The sequence below is a fragment of the Mus musculus genome, chromosome 3 (assembly GCF_000001635.26).
Source record: "Mus musculus strain C57BL/6J chromosome 3, GRCm38.p6 C57BL/6J".
Lineage (NCBI taxonomy): Eukaryota > Metazoa > Chordata > Mammalia > Rodentia > Muridae > Mus > Mus musculus.
Genome location: NC_000069.6, coordinates 100,137,796 through 100,163,330, shown reverse-complemented (window position 1 = coordinate 100,163,330; position 25,535 = coordinate 100,137,796). Strand labels below are relative to the sequence as shown.

Here is a 25,535-nt window from a genome sequence, read left to right as displayed (position 1 = left end):
GCCAGAGCTACACAGAGAAACCCTGTCTCAAAAAAAAAAAAAAAAAAAAAAAAAAAAATAAGGAAGACAAGTCTACCTGTCAGCTACAATTGTCTACATGTCTAATTTCTAGGTTGGCTACAGAGGTTCAGTAAACCATGGCAGGGATCAATTCTTTTGTATAGTTATACGTACAGTTATATAGACAGCTACAGACATCAGACCTCGTTTCTAAAACTTCTAGACCAGCCCAAGGATAAAAGGGGGCAAGAGAAGAAAAGCTAATTTCCTCGTTAACAGAGTGGCTCAGTCTCAGTCTACAATTAAGGACCAGTAAGCCCAGGGTCACTTCCCTCTCAAGTGACCTGAAAGCGGAAACACAAAGCCAGGTCAATGTCACTCCAGGGACTGCGGGGTCTTTTTACAACTCAGCATCCTGGGCTCAGCGTCTGACCACAGGGAACCCGATTTATAGGACGGGCTGGACTCTGCTAGAGCCGCCACCCGCAGGGCTGCTCGCAGCACCGCGTCCCAGCAAATCCCGGGGACCTGCGTCCCCAGAGCTTGGCGACCCAACCTACCCTGAGTGCGAAGCCCAAAGCCCGGGAGGACCCGCCAGCCCAATCCCTCCCAGCCGCCGCACCCGACTGTGTCGCCCTCCCTTCCCGGCTTCGCCCTTCTCTCACAGCGCTCGGGCGGGCCCATCCGGGCGGCGGCCCGCAGCTCACTCAGATCCGTGGCAGAATTCAGGCGGATGACATCCGTACACTTTGCTTGCCAGAGGCGGAGGCTGAAGCGAACCGGTCTCCAGAGGCCAGGGTGACTGGCGACAGCGATCTGACAGCGAAGGTACCCGCTTCCTCTCCGCCACGCCACCCAATCACAGCGCTCTGCCGTCACTTCCGCCTAGAAGGTAAGGGAAACGCCGGGCGGAAGAAACTTCCAATCGGACCGGAAGTGGCGGGTCTCGTAGGCAGCGCTGTCTGCTGGAGCCTCGTGGAGAGTGAGGTGAGTGTTGCTGGCTCTTTAGGGATCGCGGGGCGCGGTTCCCCGCACAGTGGTGTTCACGGTGAGCCGACGCGGCGAGGGACTCCGCGCTAAGGGCACTAGGGAGGCCGGGGAGAAGCCCTTTGCCGCGGCCGTCTGCATCGCAGAACCCAGAGGCCGCGCGCTGCCCCCGGGCCGGAGTGCGAGGCTGCTGGAACTGCCCGATTTCCTTGGATTATTTCGGGGATGATGTGCAATAGAAACTTAGGTGCGGGGGATAGTTTGAGAGTGACCAGGTCGCAGGAAGGAAAACAAGCGAAGTTATTTGAGAAATAAGCTTTAAAGCCCTCGGGTAGGTACAGTGCATGTGAAAACGATAAACAAGCGTGTTACTATGACTTGAAGCGAAAATCGTGGACGTGGAAGTGCTAGATAGAAAACCAGTGCAGCAGCTCGTTGAAGACAAACTGGAGATGAAAGTGCAGGGAAGAGAAAACTGGGTAGAAAAGGCAGACACATGAACACACATGCATAAAAGCTGAGATCGGTTGGTCTGAGCTTTTGGATAGAGGAACTGCAGCAGCCCCATAAGCTCTGCGAGCTTATTATATACAGTTGAAAATGAAGAGGGGATTATTGCTTACAACTGAACAAGGAGACAGGGTGATTGTATAGAGATAATATCTAATTGCAATAGGGACAGTCTGTGGGGAGCAGTCTTCAGTCAGTACACATGGTGGTGTGGTGGGAGGGAAGAAGGCTATGGTGAACATTTTCTGGAACACTGTAAACATCCCACTTGAACCAAAGGACCATGATGCCTCTCCTATTGGTCTGGGGCATTGAAGTCCTTGACATGGCTACATTCATGTCAGCAGGACCCATTCACTCTGGGCTTCCTCTGATCTACACACAGGGTCTCTTCGAATCCCAGGAATCTCTCTCTCTGCCTTCCCTGTGCTGGGGTCATAGACCTGCATTTTTCTGTGCCTGGCCTTATGTGTGGGTGCGGGTACTACAGCAGGTACTTTACCATCTGTGCCAAGTTACATGCTTTTGATCATGTAAAAAAAAAAGGTTCCTGTTTGTTAGCTGTGCAGAGTCATTGTATTGCAAAAACTGAATTTTGTTTATTTACACAGATTGCCTTCCCGGTGTCATCAGACAGCCCAGCATGGGGCTTACTAAACAGTATCTGCGCTATGTGGCTAGTGCTGTCTTTGGCTTGATTGGCAGCCAAAAAGGTAACATTGTTTTTGTGACACTCCGTGGTGAGAAAGGACGCTATGTGGCAGTACCCGCCTGTGAACACGTTTTTATCTGGGACTTAAGGAAAGGCGAGAAGGTAAGTCAGAAATAAGAAATGGACACCGTTAAATGACACCGACTCTTGGAAGGGTGAAGTGGGAGAGCCTTGACTGACCTGCCTGCACTCATTTGTGTGTGAGTCCCCCAAGAGATCACTTCCCTTTTATTTTTCTAGACGGCTAGCACCAGATTCTGTTGTGTTCTGAAAGTCACAGCCAAGCAGGAGTTTGCTTAAATGGGTGTGTTCGTTTTCATGGGTTATTATTCTTAGCCATTATTAACTTCTACTTTTGTCGACCGGTTCTGCTTTTCATGTTCTGCTTGTTCTCACAGCCAGCTGTAAAGCAGTAGAATTTCAAAGGACTGTCATTCTGCTGTGTTGTGCAGTCCTTCTCTTAACCATAACTGATGAGATTCATTGGTTGCTTCACTCTGCTTTGACTGTGACAGAAGCTATTCCTTTCTTGCTAAGCACAAAGAGATAAATTATCCCTCTTTACTGTGTGACTCCCAGGAGGTGAGATGAGTTACATATAGATTTATAGATGTAAATATATAGAAGCCTGTTGCTACCCAGAGCTTCTTCTTGGGATGAAACTGTTAGTACTGTAGGTTGAGTTACAACAAGGATGAGTTTATAGCTCTGTATCAGAAATCACTGGGATACAAAGTTGCTAACTTAGCTCATTGCCTGGATCATTTGCATACACACCAGCACCAAGCTTGAGAGGACGTGATGACCTCTTGAGGAGCTTATGGTCTTTGCTTGTCAAGTTTTATCCTCGTGTATCAGTGACTGGAAATTGTTGATATGTGTATGTGTTATATGTTGATATGTGTATGTGTTATATGTTGATATGTGTACTATGTGTTATATGTTGATATGTGTATGTGTTATATGTTGATATGTGTATGTGTTATATGTTGATATGTGTAATATGTGTTATATGTTGATATGTGTTATGTGTTGATATGTGTATGTGTTATGTGTTGATATGTGTATGTACTGAGGTCATTCCTGTGCTGCTGTCTTGTTACATGCCTCACGCTTCTGAGTTGGTTTTCATCTTTATGATTTCAGATCCTTATCCTTCAGGGGAATAAACAAGAAGTCACTTGCTTGTGTCCTTCCCCAGATGGGCTGCATCTAGCTGTTGGCTATGAGGATGGAGCCATCCGAATCTTCAGCCTCCTCAGTGGTGAAGGAAACATAACCTTCAATGGACACAAAGCAGCTGTCACCAGCTTAAAGTACGATCAGCTAGGAGGCAGGCTGGCTTCTGGGTCTAAGGTGAGCCTCAGACAGGTGCCCAGGGTTGTTTCTCACACTTAATATAGGAGCAGATTATTCTCATAAACTGTGCTATGAGATGGGTTGGATTCTCCGTGTCCAAGCTACTATACATTTGGGAGAAAGAGTGAGGAGGATGGGTGCGTATGAGGGAGTGTTCTACTTGTTTCCTGTTCTGTTCTCTGATAAAAGTCTGTGGCATGAAAGAATAACACAGAGGTACTCTGGAATCTATCACTGTGGAAGAGGGACCCCAAACTATATAACCAGGAAGATTAGAAAAGAAGATGGTTATAGTTTGCCAATGAATCTGTTTTACAGGTTGATGAGTTAAAGCCAGGTGTGCTGGTGCACACCTTTAATCCCAGCACTCAAGATTCAGGGCACCTGCATTGCTCTGAAGTAGAGGCCAGTCAGCCAAGCTTTGTCTCTGGGGATACACAGTGAGACCCTCTCTCAAAGAAGGCAAAGAAAAGATCATTGTTTTCCCAGCACAGAGGAGGAAATGCACTATTTGCAATTGTAGCCACTGGGAGAGGAAAATCAGTTTTCTTCAGTGGAGTGACACTGGCTGTATCAGCCAGGCTCCGGGCAGACCCTGTGCTGGGGTGGTTGGCCAACACATATCAGGCTCTGGTTTGCTGTTGCTGCTCTTTATGTTGTTGGTTTGTTTTTAAAAGGAGAAAGAGAATGAAGCTGGGTGGCTCAGAATGTTCAGGGGAAGAATATAAAAAATATATGAAATTCTCAAAAGATAAAAACACGCCAGGCAGTGGTGGCGCACGCCTTTTTTTTTTTTTTTTTTTAAATATTTATTTATTTGTTATATGTAAATACACTGTAGCTGTCTTCAGACACTCCAGAAGAGGACATCAGATTTTTGTTACGGATGGTTGTGAGCTACCATGTGGTTGCTGGGATTTGAACTCAGGACCTTTGGAAGAGCAGTCGGCACTCTTAACCTCTGAGCCATCTCACCAGCCCGGTGCACGCCTTTAATCCCAGCACTTGGGAGGCAGAGGCAGGCAGATTTCTGAGTTTGAGGCCAGCCTGGTCTACAGAGTGAGTAGGGCTACACAGAGAAACCCTGTCTCAAAAAACCAAAAACCAACCAAACAAACAAAAAAACCAAAACCCACAGTGAAGAAAAGATTGATTTTAGATCTTCTTTTAGATTTGAATCATAAATTTAAGACATTAAACTTCTTTCATTTAAAAAAGTATAAAAAGAAAAGCAGAAAATATTTAATAAAAACTATCATCTACCTCTTAGACTTGTAAATTAAGATGTTAAAAAATAACATGTAGAAGATAACATTGATGAAAAATAAACAGGGTAAAGTGTCACTGTTTAATACAGATAATGAGAAGAATTAGCATTGGTTGGTAGAATGCTTGCTTCGCATATAGAAACTCCTGGGTTTGGTCCCTGGTACCACATAAACTTGTCCTGTGCTTGTATATCTAATACTTGGAGATGGTGGCTGGAGGTGAAGTTCAGGGTCAGCCTCAGCTGCATCGTGAAATCAAGGCCAGCCTGGGCTATATCAGACCCCATCTCAGTGTCAGGAAAACAAGTTGGATATGAAGAGCAAGCATTGTTCATGGAAGGAAGAGAATTGGCAGGCAGTTTTAGAAAGGTGATACTACTCAGAGTACACAGATGGGAAGCTGGTCTTCTCATACAGATCTTTGGTAGTTCTATAGATAGATGTAATCTGAGGATTATTATGATAGTGTGACTCTAAAATTGTAAAAATAGCCCCATCCTCTAACCAAGAACATCAAACTGTAGCATCTATTTGTAGTAAGATAAATGCACAAAGATTTATGCATGTGAATTTTCAACTTTGCATATTTTATAGTAACAAAATTGGAGATGACTCATTTATGTAAAATATGAAATTTAAATAGTAATACTAGAAACTAGAGTACAGCTTAATTAACTACCAAAGTGCATTAAATAAAAAGATGGTTTCAAGCTGAATCCTGGCATGGGCTCTTTTCCTCTTTGTTGTGTTTTGTGGTTTTGATGTGGAGTCTTACTGAGCTGTCCAGCTTTCCTCCTAAGTGGCTGGTACACCATATCTAGAGCGCTCTGTTTTCTCATGCAGAAGTAGCCTGGAGATCTCATGCATATGTAATTAGAGCAATGTAAAACCAAGTCTCTGCTCAGTACTCCTGGATGAAGGGTGGACTGCCGTCTAACCCCAAGCTGTATTGGGCAGTATAGCACCTTCATGGTGACTGAGCCCCATCTCTTGTCATTTAGCCTCTTGTGGTAAGAATTTTTGTTTTCTTGTGTGTTACTTTGTCCCTCAAGGATACAGATGTCATTATTTGGGATGTGATCAATGAAAGTGGCCTCTACCGTCTAAAGGGACACAAGGATGCTGTCACACAAGCTTTGTTTCTCCGAGAAAGGAATCTGCTGGTTACAAGGTAAAGGCTTGATGACTTCCGAGTTAGAAGAGGAGTCGGCCTCCTTGCTCGTGCTCCCCTTGTCCTCATGGCTGTGAGCCAGTGTGCTTTAGCTGCCAGCTTTCTGCCTCTCAGATGCTAGTCTTATACACTGAGTTACAGCATTTTGCAAAATGCTAACCTGTGTGTTTGGAAGCATACCTTTTGAGGAAAAAAGCGTGCTTTAGAGGCCTAATGGACATCTGTTAGGTTGATACATTTGAAAATTTTATTTTTGTTATGTCAAAAGTGGTCAACTATTACCAGTTTCATATGGTTCAGTCTAATACAACCCAGGCATTCACTTAATGAGGGAGACTAAGATCGTAGGGTTTGTTGGGCAGTAATTAGAAAAACCGTGGTAGTTCTCAGGAAGTTACCTCAGTGTTGGTAACACTGAGGAGCCAGCAATGGGCCAAGAGGCCATATGCGAAGCTTCTGAATAATGAGGTCAGAGGACGTGTCCAGGGTTTTACAGCCGTGGATGGGGAGTTGGGCTGTAGAGGCCACAGAGAGCACGTTTTCAGTATGGAAAACCTAAGCTGGGGATGTGGATGACTGCAGCTGAGAGCTCTGAGATGTTCCTGGTTAGCAGTCAGAATGGCAGTGCTTTAAGGTGAAGTGGTGAGAGGAAGGCAGGTGACTAAATTGTGTGTTGTGTGCAGAAATGAAGCTTCTTGGTTGAGCGGCCACATGGAGAGTTAGAATTCTTTGCTTATTATGATAAACAGTAAGGTAGAATAGCTTCCAACATTACCGTTATTCTAAAACAACAAACGAGTTACTCTCATACCTGTTAGTTAGCAATTCTTCCTAGTAAAAAATCTCTTTCTGGTTTTTCTTGTAGTGGGAAAGACACTATGGTAAAGTGGTGGGACCTGGATAACCAGCACTGCTTCAAAACAATGGTTGGCCACCGAACTGAGGTATGTATTGCATCATGGGCTCCAGAGAAGAATGAAAAAGCAAAGGATGGTTTCTACTTCAGCCTTCTTGGGCTCTTTTTACTGCTTACTGATCTGTGCTCTGTCTTGAGAGACACTGAGGTTGGCTGGGAGGAAGTAGTGGCAGCCATTGAAACAGTTGTTGCTTTTTTGGTCTAATACACACTAGCCTTGGATGGCTTTATAACCTCTGCTCAGGTTCATCTTTTTAGTTAGACTCACCTATGACTGTTATATTACTCAAGAGTTCTTTAGAGGAAAGGACTGTATAGAGTGAATGTTGACATCCATGTAGACAGGGGGATTATTACAATAATTTACAGGCTGTAGTCCAGCTAGTCTAAAAGTGGCTGTCTGCCAATGGAAAGTCCAAGAATCCATTAGTTATTCAGTCCACAAGCCTGAATGTCTCAGCTGATCGTCCATGAGTAACAGAATCCTGAAGAAGTGGGCTCTAATGCCAGTGAAGAAATGGATTTGCTAGTGAGAGGGAGAGTAAGCGGGCACAGAAAGAGCTAGCTTCCTTCTTTCGTGTCCTTTATGTAGGCTGCCAGCAGAAGGTATGGCCAGATTAAACATTGCATCTTTTCACCCCAAAAGATCTGTATTAAAGGTGTCATCATCCCACTTCAAAGATTCATGGTAGAAGTTGGTCTTTCCACTTCAAATGATTTAATTAAGAAGAAAATACTTCACACATGTGTGCCCAATCATTTAAGTTTTAGTTAATTCCAGATGTCAAGTTGACTACCAAGAATAGCCATCACAACTCTAGGGATGTTTAATGATGTTGTGTGTACAGTGCCTTCCCCAGTAACTTACATTCAGCAAAAGGATAGTTTCATACCTGGAAAATACCTATTCAGCCAGATCCAGAGAATATTTTAAATATTCCTGCCTTCCTGAAGATGAGGCTTTCAAAAACAGACTTGTAATAATGAAGTGGAAAGTGAATTGACTGGCAGCAGTATTGCTGTGTCTCTGCTGTCTAAATCTTGGATGCTAAAGGCTGAGAATTATGCAGTAGGCATTAATAAGGTATCTATTATTTGCCAGACATTTCTGTAAACAAGTATGAGACCCAGAGTCATGGATTGTGCTGTGGTTTTGTGATGAGTAGCTTTTATCTGAACAGGGCAGTAAGGACATAGAGAAATTCTTAGTACCACACGAACAGTATCACCACAGGCCACCTCCCCTCCCCTCAGGAAGAGTGGTTCTCTTAGTCAGTTTTGAAAGAATTGCCTTAATACACTTTTTCTAAGATTTGAAATGTCAGAGAAACTTCATTGTGTCACTTGGAGTATTAAAAAGTAATTCTATTAAACCTTTTTTATTCTTAGGTGTGGGGCTTGGTTCTGGTTTCAGAAGAAAAGCGACTAATCACTGGGGCTGCAGACAGTGAGCTGAGAGCCTGGGACATCGACTATCTGCAAGAGGTAATTATTGTGTTTGGATCATGGCCAATTGCATGTTTTCACAGTTCAGCATCTTATTGACTTAGAATCTGATTTGTTTTTTGTTTGTTTGTTTTGTTTTTAAATTAGGTATTTTCTTCATTTACATTTCCAATGCTATCCCAAAAGTCCCCCCATACCCTCCCCCCACTCCCCCCCCCCTTAGAATCTGATTTGTAATAGGAGTTCTTACACTGGTGTCCCACAACACTTCTAAACAAAGACTTCCCTCCTCGAGCACTCATTGCCCTGGTTTATTTGAGCTGGAAGGAGAAGATTTAGGCTTACAGCTTTTGGTAATAGTGTTGTTCAGGTTATTGCACTTTAGCCTGTATTCCTGGCCCTTTGGCCATATGTGGGTGAATTTTAGAGGCCTTTCTCTTTGGACAACATCTATGTAGGATACATGCATTTTTGTATGCAGATAAATTCCCAGGAGACATATACACATATAACTTACGTGTATATGTGTGTATGGGGTGATTGTAACTTTAGGCTTAGTTGGAGTTAGTTTATAGCCATAGAGCCAGTAGCCATTATGATGGCTTTTTCCGCATTTAAGGAGAAACTGTAATATACCTTAGTGTGCCTCTGCCATTACTAGTACCAGTGGCAGTCTTTCTTTCTAGAATATCTTTTATCCTACAAATTTTGAAGTTAAGGAAGAGTTGAGCCATTAGTTTTTGCACTCTTATCTACTTGTATATGGTTTTCATTCTATGGAAAGTCAGTGAGATAGTATAATGAACAATGCTTTGTTGAATATATGCCAGTTTCTAATAAATTCTTACCTTTCCCGACATTGAAGAAGTTTATCAGAGGTGACTAGTCAAGATGTAAGTGGTTAAAGGAGAGAATTCTAGGTCTTTGGGGTTAAAGGTCATCTCCTGAGACATTTGACCTTTCATTCTTCCATCTTTATAAAATAGATTGATGACCCAGAAGAACCAGAGCCCAAGAAAATCAAAGAGTGTCCTGGAATACAGGACACACCTGAATCAGAGGACAGCACCCTTGAGGCGGATGATGAAAAATCTGAAGATGTAATCCACTTTGTGTCTTCCTTGGGCTAAGTAATAGGGCAGGGAAGAACAGAATCTCAGATGGGCATCTCTAGAGATCAGTGTGTGTGTGTGTGTGTGTGTGTGTGTGTGTGTGTGTGTGTGTGTGTGTGTGTGTGTGGGTGTCACCTGCATATATTAGCTTTTTAGAGGTTTAACAGGACAGACATTTAACCTCCATGTTCTTTTGCTGTAGCGCATACTTTCGTGTAGTAAAGCTGGCTCCATAATGCGGGAAGGAAGGGACAGAGTTGTGAACCTCGCCGTGGACAAGACAGGCAGGATTCTTGCTTGCCACGTGAGTACTGGCTTAGAAACAGTAAGAGTGTTCCTTCTCAGTACTCATTCTCTCATGATTAGCTGTGGGCCTGGACTTTTATTTTGATTGTGGTAATAATTCAGAATATGAGTCTGGACTGATAGCTTAATGGTAAGACCAAGCATTGCTCTTACAGAGGACCTGTGCTTCAATCCCATCATTCACGTTGGGCAGTTCACAGCCACCTTTCACTTCAACTTTAGCAGGTGTGATCCATACTGGTGTGGCCTGTGCACACACCTACCCACACAAATACACAGATGTAGACACACAGATGCACATGCACGCCTGCGTGCACACAGACACGATTTAAAATGTAGTATATATTCCTATGAGTGTCTGATGTCCTAGCACAACAATCATAACATCATGAAAGTAACTACACTTACTATTACTAGCCATTTACTAAATGCTGGCTTTTCCATTAGTGTAAAGGTGCATGTTCTGTTTGGCCTTCAAAGAATGTTGAGCAGGAAATAGTATACTAATTTCTAGACCATAAACCCAGAGATTAGCTGTTCCAGGTGATCCAGCCAGTATGGGAAGACAAATATATGTTGCTGTTCAGTTCTTACCTGGTATAGGCTAAATTATAAACTGCCTGCCTCTTGCCTTTCTAGGGAACTGATTCTGTGTTAGAAGTATTTTGTATTCTTTCCAAAGCAGAAGTTCAGAAGAAAATGGATAAGAAGCTAAAGAAAGCTAGAAAGAAAGCAAGGTATGTATTGTTTTGTTTTTTAAAATAAGCTTAATAGTAGTAAAACATCCTGGGTAGCCATGTATTACAGAAAAGCAGTAACTTAAAGGAATGTTTACTAGCTTACCTGTTTGGGCTAAAAGCTAGAGGACTTGTGGGGTACCAGTACCCCACAAAGTTTGAATTTCTAATTCATACTTCTTGATTCCTAACACATTTCTGAGCTGCACTAAGACCCACACAGAAGTATACTGCAAATTTTTAAAGCCAGGCACCCTGGGATTGTGTTTTTGCCAGTGCTAGGGACCCAGGGACAGGAGACTCCGAGGCTTGCTATGAGACACTGTTTCAGATTAGAGCATGGTTAAAGACAGACATCCTGCATGGGTGTCTGACTGCCACACACGTAAACACACAAATGCAAAAGAAAGAAATCCTTTAATGGGTGATTTACCAAATTTAAAAGTGATTTTAAAGTCATCTGGTGGCAAATGCTTTGAGTTGTATTTGCTCACATGCCAGGATCAGGCTAACTGTAGCTTAGACTTGTTTGAGAAAGTTCTGGAGTTAGAGAAGTCCCTCGGGAATGCTTCAGTGCAGTGACTTATTGCAGGGGATGTTATGGGCCTGTTACGTTCTGAATCTGTTATCAAAGGTAACACTTTCAGTGGACTGTAGTCTGTTCATTCAGTTCTAATGACCCTGTGACCAGGCCACTCCCTGAGAATCACTCCACTTGTTTGTCCCAGGACCAGTAAGAGCAAGGCTGTTCCGGAAAAAGCAATTGGTAAAGCGTTGGTTGTGTCCTTTTCTAGGTTGAACTCTGCCAATGAGGAGGAGGACCCTGAAACGAGTGTCTCGATGACACTGCAGGACGAGATCCTTCGAGTAGCCAAGATCAAGACTTCTGCCAAGATCAAGTGAGTGAAGAGTTAGTGTCAAAGTGCTATAGAGTAATAAGCTATCACGTACCCCTGCGTTGTCCCCGTGTTTGCCAGCCTGTGTGTGGATTACAGGTGAAGGTGGGGATCTTGTCACAGTCACAGCCCGTGTCCATTTTTATTATTATCTTTGTTGATTCCTTCAGTCTGCCAATTAAGAAAACTGTGTGGTCTTTGTTCAGAAAGTATTTTAAATCACACACAACACAACACAGAAACAAGGCACATGTCAAAACTAAGAGCTGAGCCCAAAGTTTTTTTTTTTTTCCTTTTTCTTTGTTTACTTTAAAAGGAGCCTGTGTGTGTGGATCTCTGAGATGCTTCAGCAGGTGTACAGGAAGGTGCTTGTTGCCAGTCCTGGCAGCCTGACTTTGGTCCCTGGGACCCACATTGTAGAAGGAAAGAACTGACTCCTCTAAGTTGTGCTCTGACTTCCACACTCATGCTCTGGTCCATACACTGTACACACATACACAGCCTGTGCCCCACTGCTGCTCCATACTCAGAGCACTATTAAAGAAAAATTAAATATACGTGTGTGTGTGTGTGTGTGTGTGTGTGTGTGTGTGTGTGTGCTTAAACTGTAGGCTTAGAACACTAAGCTTTTCATCCAGAAAATGTTGGCTTCATGAGCCAAGATAGTAGCTCCCCATAAATAAAATGAGCAACAATTGTGCTTTCTCATCCATGCAGATCTTTTGACCTGATTCACTCGCCTCAAGGAGAGTTAAAGGCCGTCTTCTTGCTGCAGAACAATCTGGTGGAGTTGTATTCGCTCAATGCGTCCTTGCCAGCCCCTCAGCCTGTGAGGACAAGCCGGATCACCATTGGAGGCCACCGCAGCGACGTGCGCACTTTGTCCTTCAGCTCGGATAATATAGCTGTGCTTTCAGCAGCAGCCGATTCCATTAAGATCTGGAACAGGTCTGTGAATTGGTGCTTTCTGAACCTCTATCCAGTAGGGCTGTCTTTCCTTTGAAGCACTTTTGATATTTCTCATTTTTGGCTCTTATCCTCAAGAATCTAAATACAATTCAGTCAGAAGATACAGTTGGTGCGTTTGGCCATTGGTTTACAGAGCTGATGTTAGAATTTTGGTGTAGGGCTGGTGAGACTACTCAGCAGATAAAGGTACTTGCCACTAAAGACCTCAGTTGATCCCTGGAGCCCAGACAGTGGAAAGAGAACATTCACTCTGGCAAGACCATGTGTGCCTACTTCTCCCCATAAATAAAATGAAAAGATAAAAATTAAATTTTGGAGTAGAATAAGTCAAGCTTTTCTTTCATCTGTAGCTTTGGCTGCATTTGGCTAGAAGAAAACATACAGTCATTGCCCCTTGTTATTCGTGCAGTGCCTTCAGAATGTACATTATTTCTCATTCTTCCCATTCCCTTAGACCTCAAATAATTCAGGTGCTTTAAAGCTGATGACGTTGCCTCCCTGTGTACCGAAAAGACTGGAGCCATCTAGACGATTCTATGTGTTCTCAGGTCCAGGGGATCTGACACTCTCTTATGATCTCTGCCAGTACTTTAGTATGTGGTACACAGATATACATGTAGGCTAAATACCCATACACATAAAATAATTATAATGAAATTAACTTTCAGATGTTGGTAAAGGTACACCATTTCAACCTGAAACTCTTTATGCTCTCCTAGGCCTTGGAGACTGGGCCCTGTGGTCAGCCTGGTCAACACTTTTCTTTACTTTGCTTTTTTGTATCATCTCTTTTCTTTATGGTGAATTTCCTTTCCAAAGAAATCCAGCTTTGGTCAATAATATTTTTCCTCTTGACTGAGATAAATGTGAGGTAAAAGTTAGACATGTCTTGTGTCATGTCACTATGTGGCTCCGTGCATTGAAACACTGGCTTCTAAGGTGGGAAGCAGGTTGCTTTAGCATGCCCTTTGTCTCTCATAGGTCTACCCTGCAGTGTATCCGCACCATGCCTTGTGAATATGCTCTCTGCTCCTTCTTCGTTCCCGGCGATAGGCAGGTGGTCATAGGAACAAAGGTAAAAACCTGGCCTTTTCTGCTTAGCATCTCAAAAGACCCTTGAGAAATTGGATTTTTTAACGGCATATTGGCAATTAATATAATAGAGCTAGATAATAGTTTATTGGCTTTTTTTGATGTTTTTAAAGTTTTATTTCCTTGTTTAAAAAAATATCAAACCATATGTCAAATTACAAAGAAGGACATTAATTAAATGTACAGAGGTAACTGCCATCAGCATTTTGATGATCACCCTTACATATATCTTATAAATGTATGTAATTAGATTTAATAGATGGTAAGATATAATAGTATTAAATAATATAACATTTCCAGGTTTGACCCAACATGGCAATATAAAGCCAAGCTGACCAGGTCTTCAGTCTTAGACTGATCAGTTTGGGGACAGCCATAGCAGACAAGATTTGGATTCAGTTTATCTTTCAAAACGTAGAGAATGCTGCTTCACCTGCTCAGCCATGATGAGACTCGTAGAGTCCTCCTGAGGGCTCTGCCACGTAGTGACCTTGCAACCTTCGAAAATCTGCTTTAGCTCTGAACCTGCTTTCCTTGGAGTGCACAATAAGCAGAGAGCAGTCACAGCGGAAGCAAGTAGTGAGAGCAAGCTGCAGTAAGGTTTATGGGGGATGGCTTTGTCCTCACACAGGGACTTTCGTAGCCCAGGCTGCCTCAAACTTAGGATTCAGCCTCCCAAGTGTTGCGCTGTGCTCGGTGTGTCGCTGTATTCAGTTGTGGGGGGTTTGGAGGAGTATTTTGCAAGTATATATCATCCTCATCCCTTGTCAAATATGCATGCATTTTATTAGGAAACCAACAGACCATAGTGGCTATTTCTTGTCCAACAAGAAGTATAAAATGTTGGAAGCTGTTCCAGGTCCTGTTGGAAGTAACATTTCAGTTAAAAGTTTCACTGATTTTGTATCCATCCTTCAACAAATGTGTGTGTGCTGTATGTTGTTAGGAAAGCCTGGCCGAGATGGTGCAAGGCAGTCAGCACTTGGCTCTTGTGATCCTAGTGACATCTTTCAGATGCAAACTCCATTTTATAAAAAGCAAATTACTGGAAATGAATTTTCTGTCAGTCATAGAGTTGGAAAGAGGCAAGCCTGGGGCTTAGGTCTCCTTGCTTCTGTTACCTGTCACGTGGCATGGAAGCTTGTGAAGTTAGTAGTGTCTGTTAAATGCTGACTCCGGGGTTGTGGCATATACAGACATCTAGGCAAGAGTCATGGTTGGGTTCTGGCTCTCACTGTCAGTGTGTTGCAAAAAGAAGAAACCAAAACCAGTGAGGAGACTTGTTAGGCAGTGACAATAGACTTGAGTGGTCCATGTAAAGCATAGGTAAAATTTAAAGGCTACTAAGTTTCCATTTGAACTGTTCAGATTTGTCTGTGGCTGTGATATGGAACCAGCAAAAGAGGCAGGATCAAGATCTGCAAGGCTGTACTATCCACAGCAGTGTATGAAAGCAATTAGTCCCACCCTCGTTTGTTAACTAGGTGTTTCATTGGGAACAGTATGTCTTCAGATACAGAATGCAGAAAGCATTTAGGCAGGATTTTTTCCTGAACAGTTGACCCAAATTACTGCTTTCTAACTTCAGGCATGAGTAATGAAGTCTGTGGATGCGCCCCTTAAAACTTTGTTCACTTTCCCAGACAGGAAATCTGCAACTTTACGACCTGGCCTCAGGCACTCTCTTGGAGACAATAGCTGCCCATGATGGAGCCCTGTGGTCCATGTCTCTTTCTCCAGATCAGGTAACTGCACCGGGCTTTAAAGCTATGGGCGTCTGCACTCTGAGTACATCTTAGATCTGCCAAGTTTAGTTGCCTAAGAAAGGTTCCTCTCAGGGTTGCATTAATGAAAGCCCCTTCTAGGTCTGATCTTTAGATTTCACAAACATATCATCTCACACACCTGTAGTATACACAGCTACTACTGCAAACTGAGTTGTTCAACTGCTCATCCTCAGCAGCATGGCTCTGTTTTTAAAAGATGTATTTATTTATGTAATATGCATCAGTGTTTTACCTGTATGTATGTCTATGTGAGGATGTCAGATCTCCTGGAACTGGAGCTATACATAGTTGTGAGCTGCTGTATGGGTGCTGGGAACAGACCCCAGGTCCTCTGGAAGAACAGCCAGTGCTCTTAACTGCTGAGCTATTGCTCCAGCACTAGCATGACTTATTTTTAGACGATGTTTGTGGTACTTTACAGAGGGGAACGTTTTCTTAGCACCTTAGCAGAGGGTGAAATACACATAGTTGTTCCCTCCATAGTCCGGTGATGACTAGGGAAATTCTTTACCCGATGTGTGAGTCTCATGACTTCTGTAGTAAGTCATTGTCACTCATGTGCTCATGGTGCCTTACCCACTGGAGAGCTACAGGGGAACTGATGCAGGCGCTGCTCTGACATTGTGAGTTTGCTGGGGTTTTTTTGTTTTTGTTTTGTTTTGTTTTTGACAGTACTTTGGTTTTATCCAAATATTCTCAATAATAGCAATCCTTTATCCACTGGAAGTATATATATTTGGAAAAAAGATATTAGAGTGGCTAATGTCGCTTAGTATAAAATACACATGGATAGTTTGCTATGAGATGGGGCTGAATAGACGGCAGTTGATTTTCTTGATTTTGAAAACCATTGCAAGGGCGTTTGAAGCAGACACACTGCAGTAGTTTATACCTTCCTGAGATGACCTCTAGAGACAAACTATTCTTGTTTACAAAGCTAATCTTACTGCTTTGTAGCAAATTCAAGTGACTTCTGCCCTCTTAGGTGAAGTTGAAAAAAGAAAGGAAGGAGGGAAGGGAACTCCACACTCTTCCCTAAAGGCTTTTCTTCACGATGCTAAGAAGGACCTCGGACTTCAGTGATCGTGTCTGTCAGTGTTAGTCTGTGCTGGCATTCTCAAATGAGATCCGTGCTAGCTGAAAAGTAGTCAGGGGTGGGCATCGTTTCTTAAATTGTCCTACACCATTCAGTAAAAGTTTTAACTGTTGTATGTATGTACTTAGCAAAGTTTTTGTGCTAAAATGTTTTTTAACTGAAGTGTCATTTGATTTTCAGCGTGGCTTTGTGACAGGTGGCGCTGACAAAGCTGTCAAGTTCTGGGATTTTGAGTTGGTGACAGATAAAAATAGTACCCAGAAGAGGTGAGGGGAAACTTCCGTGGGGCTTTAGCATGAAGTGGAGAACCGTTGATTTGCATGCCTTTGTGTGTCAGATTTGGAGCTGTCTGTCTGGCATTCTCATCTGTGTTACTTTTTCTTGATGCTGTCTGGGCAGACTTTCTGTGAAGCAGACTCGAACCTTGCAGCTAGATGAGGACGTCCTGTGTGTCAGCTACTCTCCCAATCAAAAGCTGCTGGCTGTGTCTTTGCTGGACTGCACTGTGAAGGTTTTCTATGTTGACACTTTAAAGGTATGATGGGTTTGTCTGGGAATAGTCTTTCTGTGTGACCTTAAGAATGTGGGGTGATCCCATGTGATAGTTTTTGTTATTATCTCTTAGAAGCCTGTTCTTTTTCTAATGAGACACAGAAAGGGAGTGGATCAGGATGGGAGTGAACGTGGGAGGGAACTGGGAGTAGTAGAGGGAAGGAAGCCATAATCATGATCTATCAATGTGAGAAGAGAATCTATTTCCAATGTAAGGAAAAAAGAATTGGGATGATAGCCAGAAATATTTTTAAAGATATGCTTACTAAAACACTGAGTGTGCTTGAGAAACTAATAGTGTTGCAGGGTTCATCAGTTTTATTTAAAACTAAATAAATATGCTAGTTCATATTCTGAAGATCTATAGATAGAAATCTCTATCCCGTCGTAACAAGCAGCTTTGAAAGTGTTGTTCAGTACAGGCTGCTGCGAGTTATTGCTCAGGACTGTCTTGGGCCTCAGGATAACCTGTGAAACAGTTATCCCAGATAGTCTGTTTAGGCCTACTCTGAGGGGTAGGTTTTGGGTAGCCTGATGTTCTTAATTGGGCTTCAGGGTTCTTGGCAAGTATGCGTAGGGTCTCCATAGTGGACACAGGAAATCTCACTTAGCAAGCAGTCCAGATATGTGTTTAGTACTATAATTTTATATTTAGCTCCATGTGCAACAGATTGTATTTTGTAGACAAACATGAATTCATTGTATCCTTTCTTTCATGTTTAGTTTTTTCTCTCACTGTATGGACACAAACTGCCTGTTTTATGCATGGACATCTCCCATGTAAGTAAAGTATGTGAGGTTCTTTTCTAATTCATGGTTGGGCTCCATCGTACAGCACTTGTGTCATTCTGCTGAGTTTATTATAGCTTCCTCCAGAAAGTCACAGGTCTGTATTATAGTCACAGCATACACATGATAATGTTTAACAAATAGTATTAAAGTCCTTTCAACCACCTACAGTGGCTCTGGAAGATTGCTGCTCTAAATTCCATAACTGGCAGAACATCCTGAAGTTCATGGTTTTTCAGAGGTGCCCCTTCATGCTTCAGGATAGCACAGTTGAGGATTTGAATACTGTAGTATTTTGCTTTGTGTAAATACTCTCATTCTTGGGAGTCAGTTATTTCGTTGTGTCATTATGATTAAAACTGCATGTTTGAGAGGCAGGTGGATTTCTAAGTTCGAGGCCAGCCTGGTCTACAAAGTGAGTTCCAGGACAGCCAGGGCTATACAGAGAAACCCTGTCTTGAAAAAACCAAAACCAAACCAAAACAAAACTGCATATTTGAAAAGTGGGGGAACGAATAGATTCCATAGCTGTGAGATCCTTGTATGAACACAGCAATTTGAAGAATTTGAGGGAATGGTGTGTGTGTTAAACAAGTAGGTCATAAACCTTTCAGTAGGTTCTTTTTTAGCCTCATTTTCTCTTTACTTTCCCTTCTCTCCCCACAAATCCCATTGCAGAGAACAGAGAATCGGAGTAGCCCTTTTCTTATTTAACTGAGTGAACAGATCACTTGACCTTAAGGCATACAACAGCACTGGGCTGTGATATTGTCCTGTGACAGGGTCAGAGTTCGTACATTCACTTTCCAACCTTTAAGCAGCTCTGTAAGTCTGAGCACAGGTGTTTTGAATAGATGAATATGGTTTTGCTCTATCATAATATTTTTGAAGAAATGAATTAAATATTCTGGTTAGCTTTAGCTGTCTAGTTTAATTAAATGCTAATATTTTGTTTCTTTGCCATAGGATGGAGCACTAATAGCAACTGGTTCTGCTGATAGAAATGTGAAAATCTGGGGTCTGGACTTTGGGGACTGCCACAGGTCTCTCTTTGCACATGATGACAGGTGGGTGTAGTCCTCTGAAAGGATCTTTTAGTTGTTCTCAGAAGCTTCGTAGAGTAGGCATTCCTGATGAGTGTACGAGTGCTCTAGCTCACTCGCCTGGAGTATCTGACATTACTCTCCACCCTTAGTGTGATGTATCTACGCTTTGTGCCTAAGTCTCACCTCTTCTTCACCGCTGGGAAGGACCACAAGATCAAGCAGTGGGATGCAGACAAGTTTGAGCACATCCAAACGCTGGAGGTAACCCCTTGCTTGTTTGGCTTGATTGGTACTTGCCTTAGTTAAGGTTCTTATACCTGTGAAGAGGCATTGTGAACATGGCAACTCTTATAAAGGAAAACATTTAATTTGGGCTGGCTTATAGTTCAGAGGTAGAGCCCAATGTCACGGTGGGAAGCATGGTGGCACGCAGGCAGGTATGATGATGGACAGGTAGCTGAGAGTTCTACATCTGGAACCACAGGCAGCAGGAAAAGAACTGAGAGCCACTAGGCCTGGTTTGATCTTCTGAGACTTCCAAATCTACCCACTAGTGACATACTTTGTTCAATAAGGCCATGCGTCTTAGTACTGCCGTTTCCTATGGGTCTATGGGGGACATTTTTATTCTAACCACCACAGTAACTTTAAAAACTTCCTTTAAGAATATTTACCCTACCACTGGCATAAACGAGTGGTAACCAATGAGTAAGTTAGATTTCCTTGGGTCATTTTGTTTTATCTGTGTCCAGGGACACCACCAGGAAATATGGTGTTTGGCTGTCAGCCCCAGTGGAGACTACGTTGTATCAGCATCTCATGACAAGTCGCTGAGACTCTGGGAGAGAACGAGAGAGCCTCTTATTCTCGAGGAAGAAAGGGAAATGGTAAAACCTTTGAGTGTGGCTTCACGTTTGGTGGGGGCCACTTACAGACTGTCCCTGCTGAGGTTTTCCACCCAGTGTAGTTACAGCTCACACAGAAGGCATTTCCAAGGCCAGGGCCACACGGTCCAGGTGGACTCAGGTGCCGTTGGCATCATGCTTTGAGAGAAGCCCTTCCGCTGCCTCAGTCGCTCTGCAGAGTCTGTTTCCCCTCATTATAACTTATGTGTGTCTCTTGGCAGCAAAGGGAAGCAGAGTATGAGGAGAGCGTGGCCAAAGAAGACCAGCCGGCAGTAAGTGAATCTTTTGGGATACGGGAATTATATGGGAGAGGAATTGAGACTAGATGCCAGAGGCATTGCTCTCTACTGTTAGCCTCTATGTAGTGTTTTTATTCAGTTGTGTAGCTAGTTCTGTGATTAACTTAGTATGAGAATTCTATCATTACATCTTTTTCTTTCTTAATGAGACTTTATAAGGAATTATAGTATTTATTCAGCAAAACAAAAATTTTAAAAAGACTCAGAAATTTGATACATTGTAAACATTTTCAGGATAGTGCTCATGATGATACAAATAAAACATTTAATATTGTACCTATCCTTAATGGGAGAGAGTGATATGGTATTTTTATAAAATAATACCATCTTGTTCAGGATCTCATATGTCTGGCAGGTTCCAGGGGAGACCCAAGGTGACAACTATTTCACTGGGAAGAAGACAATTGAAACAGTCAAAGCGGTAAGTTGGCTCTTGTAATGGGTTCTGACTTTTTCGTAAAAGCCTTACTCAGTGTTAGCCACATAGCTCTGTGTGGCACAAAAGTTGATGAATTCTAGGAGTTGATCATTGCCTTTGTCTGATGCCCGTGGTCTTGCGTCTGACCAGCATGGGACTCTCAGTGAGGGAAGCTCATGTCGGTTCTTCTGGAAGCTGCCCTGTTGTGACTCTATATAGTTTCATCTGAGTCCGTGGTATTTTGTCTTTCTTACAAATTAAAAATAAGAACCATGCTGACAACTGTAAATGCTGCATTGCACCCTAGCTGGCATGTTTTTATTAAGCCGATTCAGGCTACATTAGCCAGGCCTTCCCATCTCCATGTCTTGGGTGTGCACTGGGATGATCTCTGCCTTTGTCATCTGAGTAGGCTGAGAGGATCATGGAGGCCATCGAGCTGCATCGAGAAGAAACTGCAAAAATGAAAGAACACAGAGCCATTTGTAAAGCAGCGGGGAAAGAGGTAAGCGTGTCTATCAAGTTACACACTTACCTGGTAATCTACAAAAAGAATTCCTAAAGAGACCATTTCTGACCTAAATGAAATGAGGATAGGCGATAAAGGCAGTAAATGATCCGTGTGTCAGAATAAGTCAGACTCTGGGAGTCAAAGGCTTCTTGTAATGACTTGGCTCCCTTCATAACGTCTTTGTAGGTTCCTCTTCCTGTCAACCCCATCCTGATGGCTCATGGCAATATTTCTGTGAGTAGGATGTCTGTTTCTCCTTGGTGGGTCAGGGGTTAACTTCAGAGATGAGAGGGAGTGAGGAGGCATTATGATTTGGGGGTATGTACTCCGGGAAGTCCCTTTGTTTCCAAAAGTCTCAGTGTCTTCTAAAACAGCTTGCATCTCAAAAGGCTGCTGGTGAGACTTCCCCAGATGCGTCGGGGCTAGACCAGCCTGCCTCTTCCACCGTTAGTGCTTTTGTGTGCCCAGCATTCACAGCTCTCTGTAGACTCGTCTGTACGTGACCTCTGATAAAAATCTTTGTAGGAACAATTGACAAAACCCGTCATGAAGAAGGAAGGGGTGTATTAGGAGAACATGCTTATCTGGGAGTTGCTAATTATTTGCATGTATTATCATTACAGTAATCTCAGAATATCTTCATTGCATAGATATGAAACAGGCCCAGCTTACAAGGAAGTGTAGTCATAAAGGACATAAATAAGGACATAGCTTACTTATAACCCTGTATGGCTAACTGCAAGCCCACACAGCACTGTCATCTTAGCCTCTTCTCTCAAGACGGATGGCCGTAGGCCCTGAGGAAAGCACTCGGGAGCTTCACTAATGCTGCTGTCCTTCCTTTGTAGCCTTCAGCGTATGTGTTAGAGACTTTTAAAGGGATCAGGTCAAGGTAAGTCCTAGCATACTATTGTAACTTGACAGGACAGCCGTTACTGGATGTCTGAGTGTGAAATACAAGTTGGAATTGATAGTTTTCTTTCTTTCAATTTTAATTGTGAATCTTTTGGTAGATAACAATTATAATACATTGAGTATAAGAAAGGAGGAGGCTCTTAAAGTATGAAGGGTGTTTTGAAGGAGAGCTGTTATAGGTAATAAAAGTATAGATGTCAATCAAATACCAGCTCTCAGAAGCTGTTCTGTTGTATATCTTGTTCCGCTTATTTTGTGTGTATACACAATTGGAACCATTGTGTGAGTACTACATACAAACTGATTGGGCCACTCAAGCTCCAGACTCACTGGGTAGGATCTCACTCATTATTATATATATGTATAATCTGCTCTTGAGTATTTTATAGTATATCCATTTAATGTATTCATTTGGTTAAAAGTTACAGGCAAAAAGTACGAACAAGTTTTGGTTGCTGTTCTTTGTGTTGTGTGGTAGTCTGACTGGACCTTAGAATTTGATATAAAGAAGTTTATTTTTCTAAATTGTAATGTGCACAGTGACCCTGACAAAGGGGTAGAGCTGCCTGAGGATACTGCCGAGCTTTCGTTAGAAACGTAAAGGGGCCTGGAGAATAGAGGTGCAGACACACGGGCCAAGACTGGAGGGTTCAGTTCGTAAGGGTGATAACTGTTAAACTAAGGAAGAGACTTTGATCCAAACTGAAATCCTCTTGCGTCTTCTAACTGGAAGTGGTGGCATTGTACTGGAACTAGTTATAGAAGAAGCAAAATCAAATGGTGAAAGATTGGTGTGAGACTCAATTACCCAGTCATCATCACAGACTCGAAAGCCTTGAAATACATATGCACACTTGCACATCCATATACACAAGTATATAGTACAGTCAGTATTCATGCACACTGTGCATACGCAATAGACAGATTAGCAGTTTGTGTGCATGTGTGTGGTGAGAGAACCATCATGAAGTGGGACAGAGTGGAGTTTTCAGCAAGGCATAGTGAGCACTTTATCTGCAATACTTAGGTTTTCCCTTTATGCTAGGGACTAACATACTCTAAACGGATGGTGTTGAGTGTAAAAGACATTTAGAAGAATCATTTTGAGTGTAAGTGAATATTTAACTCTGAGTGGACAGAATTCACAAAAGGAAAAGCAAGCGGTAAGGGAAGCCGAGTACCTGATAGCGCTAAGGAGTGTGATGGTTTGCGTTTCCTCCTCAGTGAACTAGAAGAGGCCCTGCTTGTGCTGCCATTCTCCTATGTCCCAGACGTTCTTACACTGTTCAATGAATTCATCCAGACGGGCTTGGATGTCGAGCTCTTGTGCCGGTGCCTCTTTTTTCTCCTCAGGTAACATGTTCTTACAAATACTGACTCTTCACCACAGTGCTCCAGCTGTGCACCAGCTGAGGCTGGCAGTGTTTGGGGATTACAAATTTTGTGTTTCGTTTTGGAGACTGTTACAAAATAGCTCTTGCCATTAGGTAATCATTCCTGCCTTTAAAACAAGGATCCTGCTGGCTCCTCTTTTCAGAGTCACTGTAAGCTGTAGTTGAGGATGCAGTCTAAGGAGGCTAGGTAGATTATCCACTAGACGCCAGTTTACTCCACCTGTTTGGCTTTTAAATTGCTAAGCCTAGGCTAGTCAGCTTTGTTCGCAACATTTTAAAAATAGCCAGTTAGTGTCTGTAGGTATCTACGGGCACAAAAGGAAGTGGAGGGGACAAAAGGAGGGGAACTAAGGAATACACACGTAGTTAAACAGCTGTTTGATAAAGTGACTATTTGGTGAATTGGCCTAATTTTGCTTGTTTTCAGACAGGCTTTCACTATTTATCCCTGTCTGCCATGCAATATCTATATAGAGAGACCAGGCTGACCTCGGACTTGCCCACCTCCCCATTCTGCAGGCTAGGATTTCAGGTGTATGCCACCACAGCTGGCCTTTGGTTTTTTGAGACAGGACTTCATTCTAGCCCAGGCTGGCCTCGTACAGCCTGAGCTGCCCAATAACTAGTAGCCTTGCCTTAGTGCCAGGATTGCAGTGATGAGCCACCATGCTCATCTTTTTGCATGGGTCCTCATGCTTGTATGGCAAGCACCTTACTGACTGAGCTCTCAGCAGTCCCCATGGCTGGCATTGTTTACATTCTATCTCCAGCTTCCCATTGCAGTCTCTGGTCCTGTGCTAGATCTCTGAGGGAGGATGTTACTGTATTACCAGATATAACGTTGCATTTTTCAAGAATGGTGGGACACTTGGGTGATTTTTGTTCTTGTTTTTGTTGGTGGTTGGGTTGTCATCTGTTGACTGTTTGGAGGAGGGACAGGTAGGGCAGATCCTCTCTTTGCAGCAGCACGACTGTTTTCTTTTAGGATTCACTTTGGCCAGATCACCAGCAACCAGATGCTTGTGCCCGTGATAGAGAAACTAAAGGAAACAACTATTTCAAAAGTCAGACAAGTCCAGGTAAGTGTCTGTTGTAGACACGTTAATGTACCGTATGCTGGGCAATACCAAACAGACTTATATCTGTAGTCAGGGTAAGCTTTCTGTTGTCTGTTGCAGAGATAGGGTTTTTATAACACTGACAACAGAAGCACTTAGTGAGCTAAGGAAACAAGACAGTGCCCACTCAGACGCTGCTACACTGACTAAAGATTACTTTTTTGTATTCTTCTCCAGGATGCCATTGGCTTCAATATGGCTGGTCTCGATTATCTCAAGAGAGAGTGTGAAGCAAAGAGTGAAGTGATGTTTTTTGCAGAAGCTACTAGTCACTTGGAAGAGAAGAAGAAAAAACGAAAAAACAGGAAAAGGATGATTTTAACACTGACTTAGAACTGGAATGCAGTGTTTTTTCCTGCTTCTTCTCAAAGGAGCGTACACATAAACTGAGCTGTTGTGGAGTTGGCAACATAAAAATACCAAAAAAAGATCATGTTGTAGATCTTGGGGTACAGATGTCAGCCTTGGTTGAAGAAACCAACATGGCTGTGACTACTGTCTTTCATCTTTTGAAAAGGACGGATTTAGTTTAAAAATCTGCATTTTTCAGAGTTGGACCTTTAAATTGTGTCAAGAAGCAAAATAATATTTTTTAATTGTGTATTTGATTCCGAAGTGTCTCATATTTATGGCAGATTATTTGTATTAGAGCTTTTCTGTTTACCGTGTGTGTCATTGTCCTCTAAAGGAAGCGCCATGGACTGGGGCTGAAAGGGATGATGGCCTGCTAAGAGCTGCCTGCTTACACCAGTGCAGGTTGGTGAGTCTGCATGTAAGGTCATAATGCTGTTTGTACTTTTGGAAATACAATAGCTTTTTCATTAAAACCACTTAAAATGACTTGCTGGTTCCCTGAATATTAGGGGAGGGGTCTGGTATTTATATATGTATGTCTACATGGTAGGAATTTGAAAAGTAGGGATATCTAGAAAAAAGTAGATTAACTCAGATAACTTTGGATCTAGGCTTTTTTTAAGTGGGAATTTACCAATTATTAACTTAGACTCCCTTGTTATGGTCTAATGACTAAACTCTAGTCAGATTTTTTTTGTTTCCTTAAGATAACGACCAGAGAGAAGGCCATACTGAGTTTATCTTCCTAAATTTCTATCTAATGGAACCTGTAAATGTGACCTTGTTTGCAAAAGCATCTACCGATTTGAAGTCATTTGGGATGAAGATAGTCTCTAAATGAGTTAATCCTTACAAGGGGTGACACAAAGA

The 25,535-nt window shown here is 42.7% G+C and overlaps 3 protein-coding genes across 7 annotated transcripts in view; 1 reads left to right on the top strand and 2 right to left on the bottom strand.

Annotated features, from left to right (window-relative positions):
* Gdap2 (ganglioside-induced differentiation-associated-protein 2) overlaps positions 1–950 on the bottom strand; it is a 44,609-nt gene extending 43,659 nt beyond the window's left edge. For 2 of the 4 annotated variants that reach the window (NR_104341.1, NM_010269.3), the window contains exon 1: positions 666–868. The gene's annotated coding sequence lies outside the window, so the exon portion shown is untranslated. Of the gene's footprint in view, positions 1–665 lie in introns of all 4 variants that reach the window. The other 2 variants (XR_001783651.2, XM_006501001.2) reach the window with 2 other exon arrangements.
* Positions 924–25,151, top strand: Wdr3 (WD repeat domain 3). Of its 2 annotated transcripts, none has more exons than NM_001355657.1 (27): positions 924–987; positions 2,109–2,311; positions 3,411–3,565; positions 5,889–6,007; positions 6,873–6,951; positions 8,313–8,408; positions 9,356–9,469; positions 9,684–9,785; positions 10,427–10,524; positions 11,319–11,423; positions 12,138–12,368; positions 13,371–13,464; positions 15,125–15,226; positions 16,545–16,630; positions 16,764–16,899; positions 17,640–17,696; positions 18,672–18,772; positions 18,901–19,012; positions 19,504–19,638; positions 19,878–19,928; positions 20,311–20,376; positions 20,786–20,878; positions 21,071–21,118; positions 21,733–21,776; positions 23,024–23,152; positions 24,179–24,272; positions 24,489–25,151. In NM_001355657.1, exons 5-27 carry the CDS (start codon positions 6,886–6,888, stop codon positions 24,642–24,644), a joined length of 2,316 nt encoding a protein of 771 aa, NP_001342586.1. In that variant the 5' UTR covers positions 924–987; positions 2,109–2,311; positions 3,411–3,565; positions 5,889–6,007; positions 6,873–6,885; the 3' UTR covers positions 24,645–25,151. The 2 variants fall into 2 exon arrangements, with proteins under 2 accessions (NP_001342586.1, NP_780761.1); NM_175552.5 differs by having other exon boundaries at positions 3,356–3,565.
* The window catches only part of Spag17 (sperm associated antigen 17), a 257,906-nt gene continuing 252,379 nt past the window's right edge, over positions 20,009–25,535 (bottom strand). Inside the window, exon 49 of the mRNA NM_028892.4 lies at positions 20,009–20,828. The gene's annotated coding sequence lies outside the window, so the exon portion shown is untranslated. The remainder of the gene's footprint in view (positions 20,829–25,535) is intronic.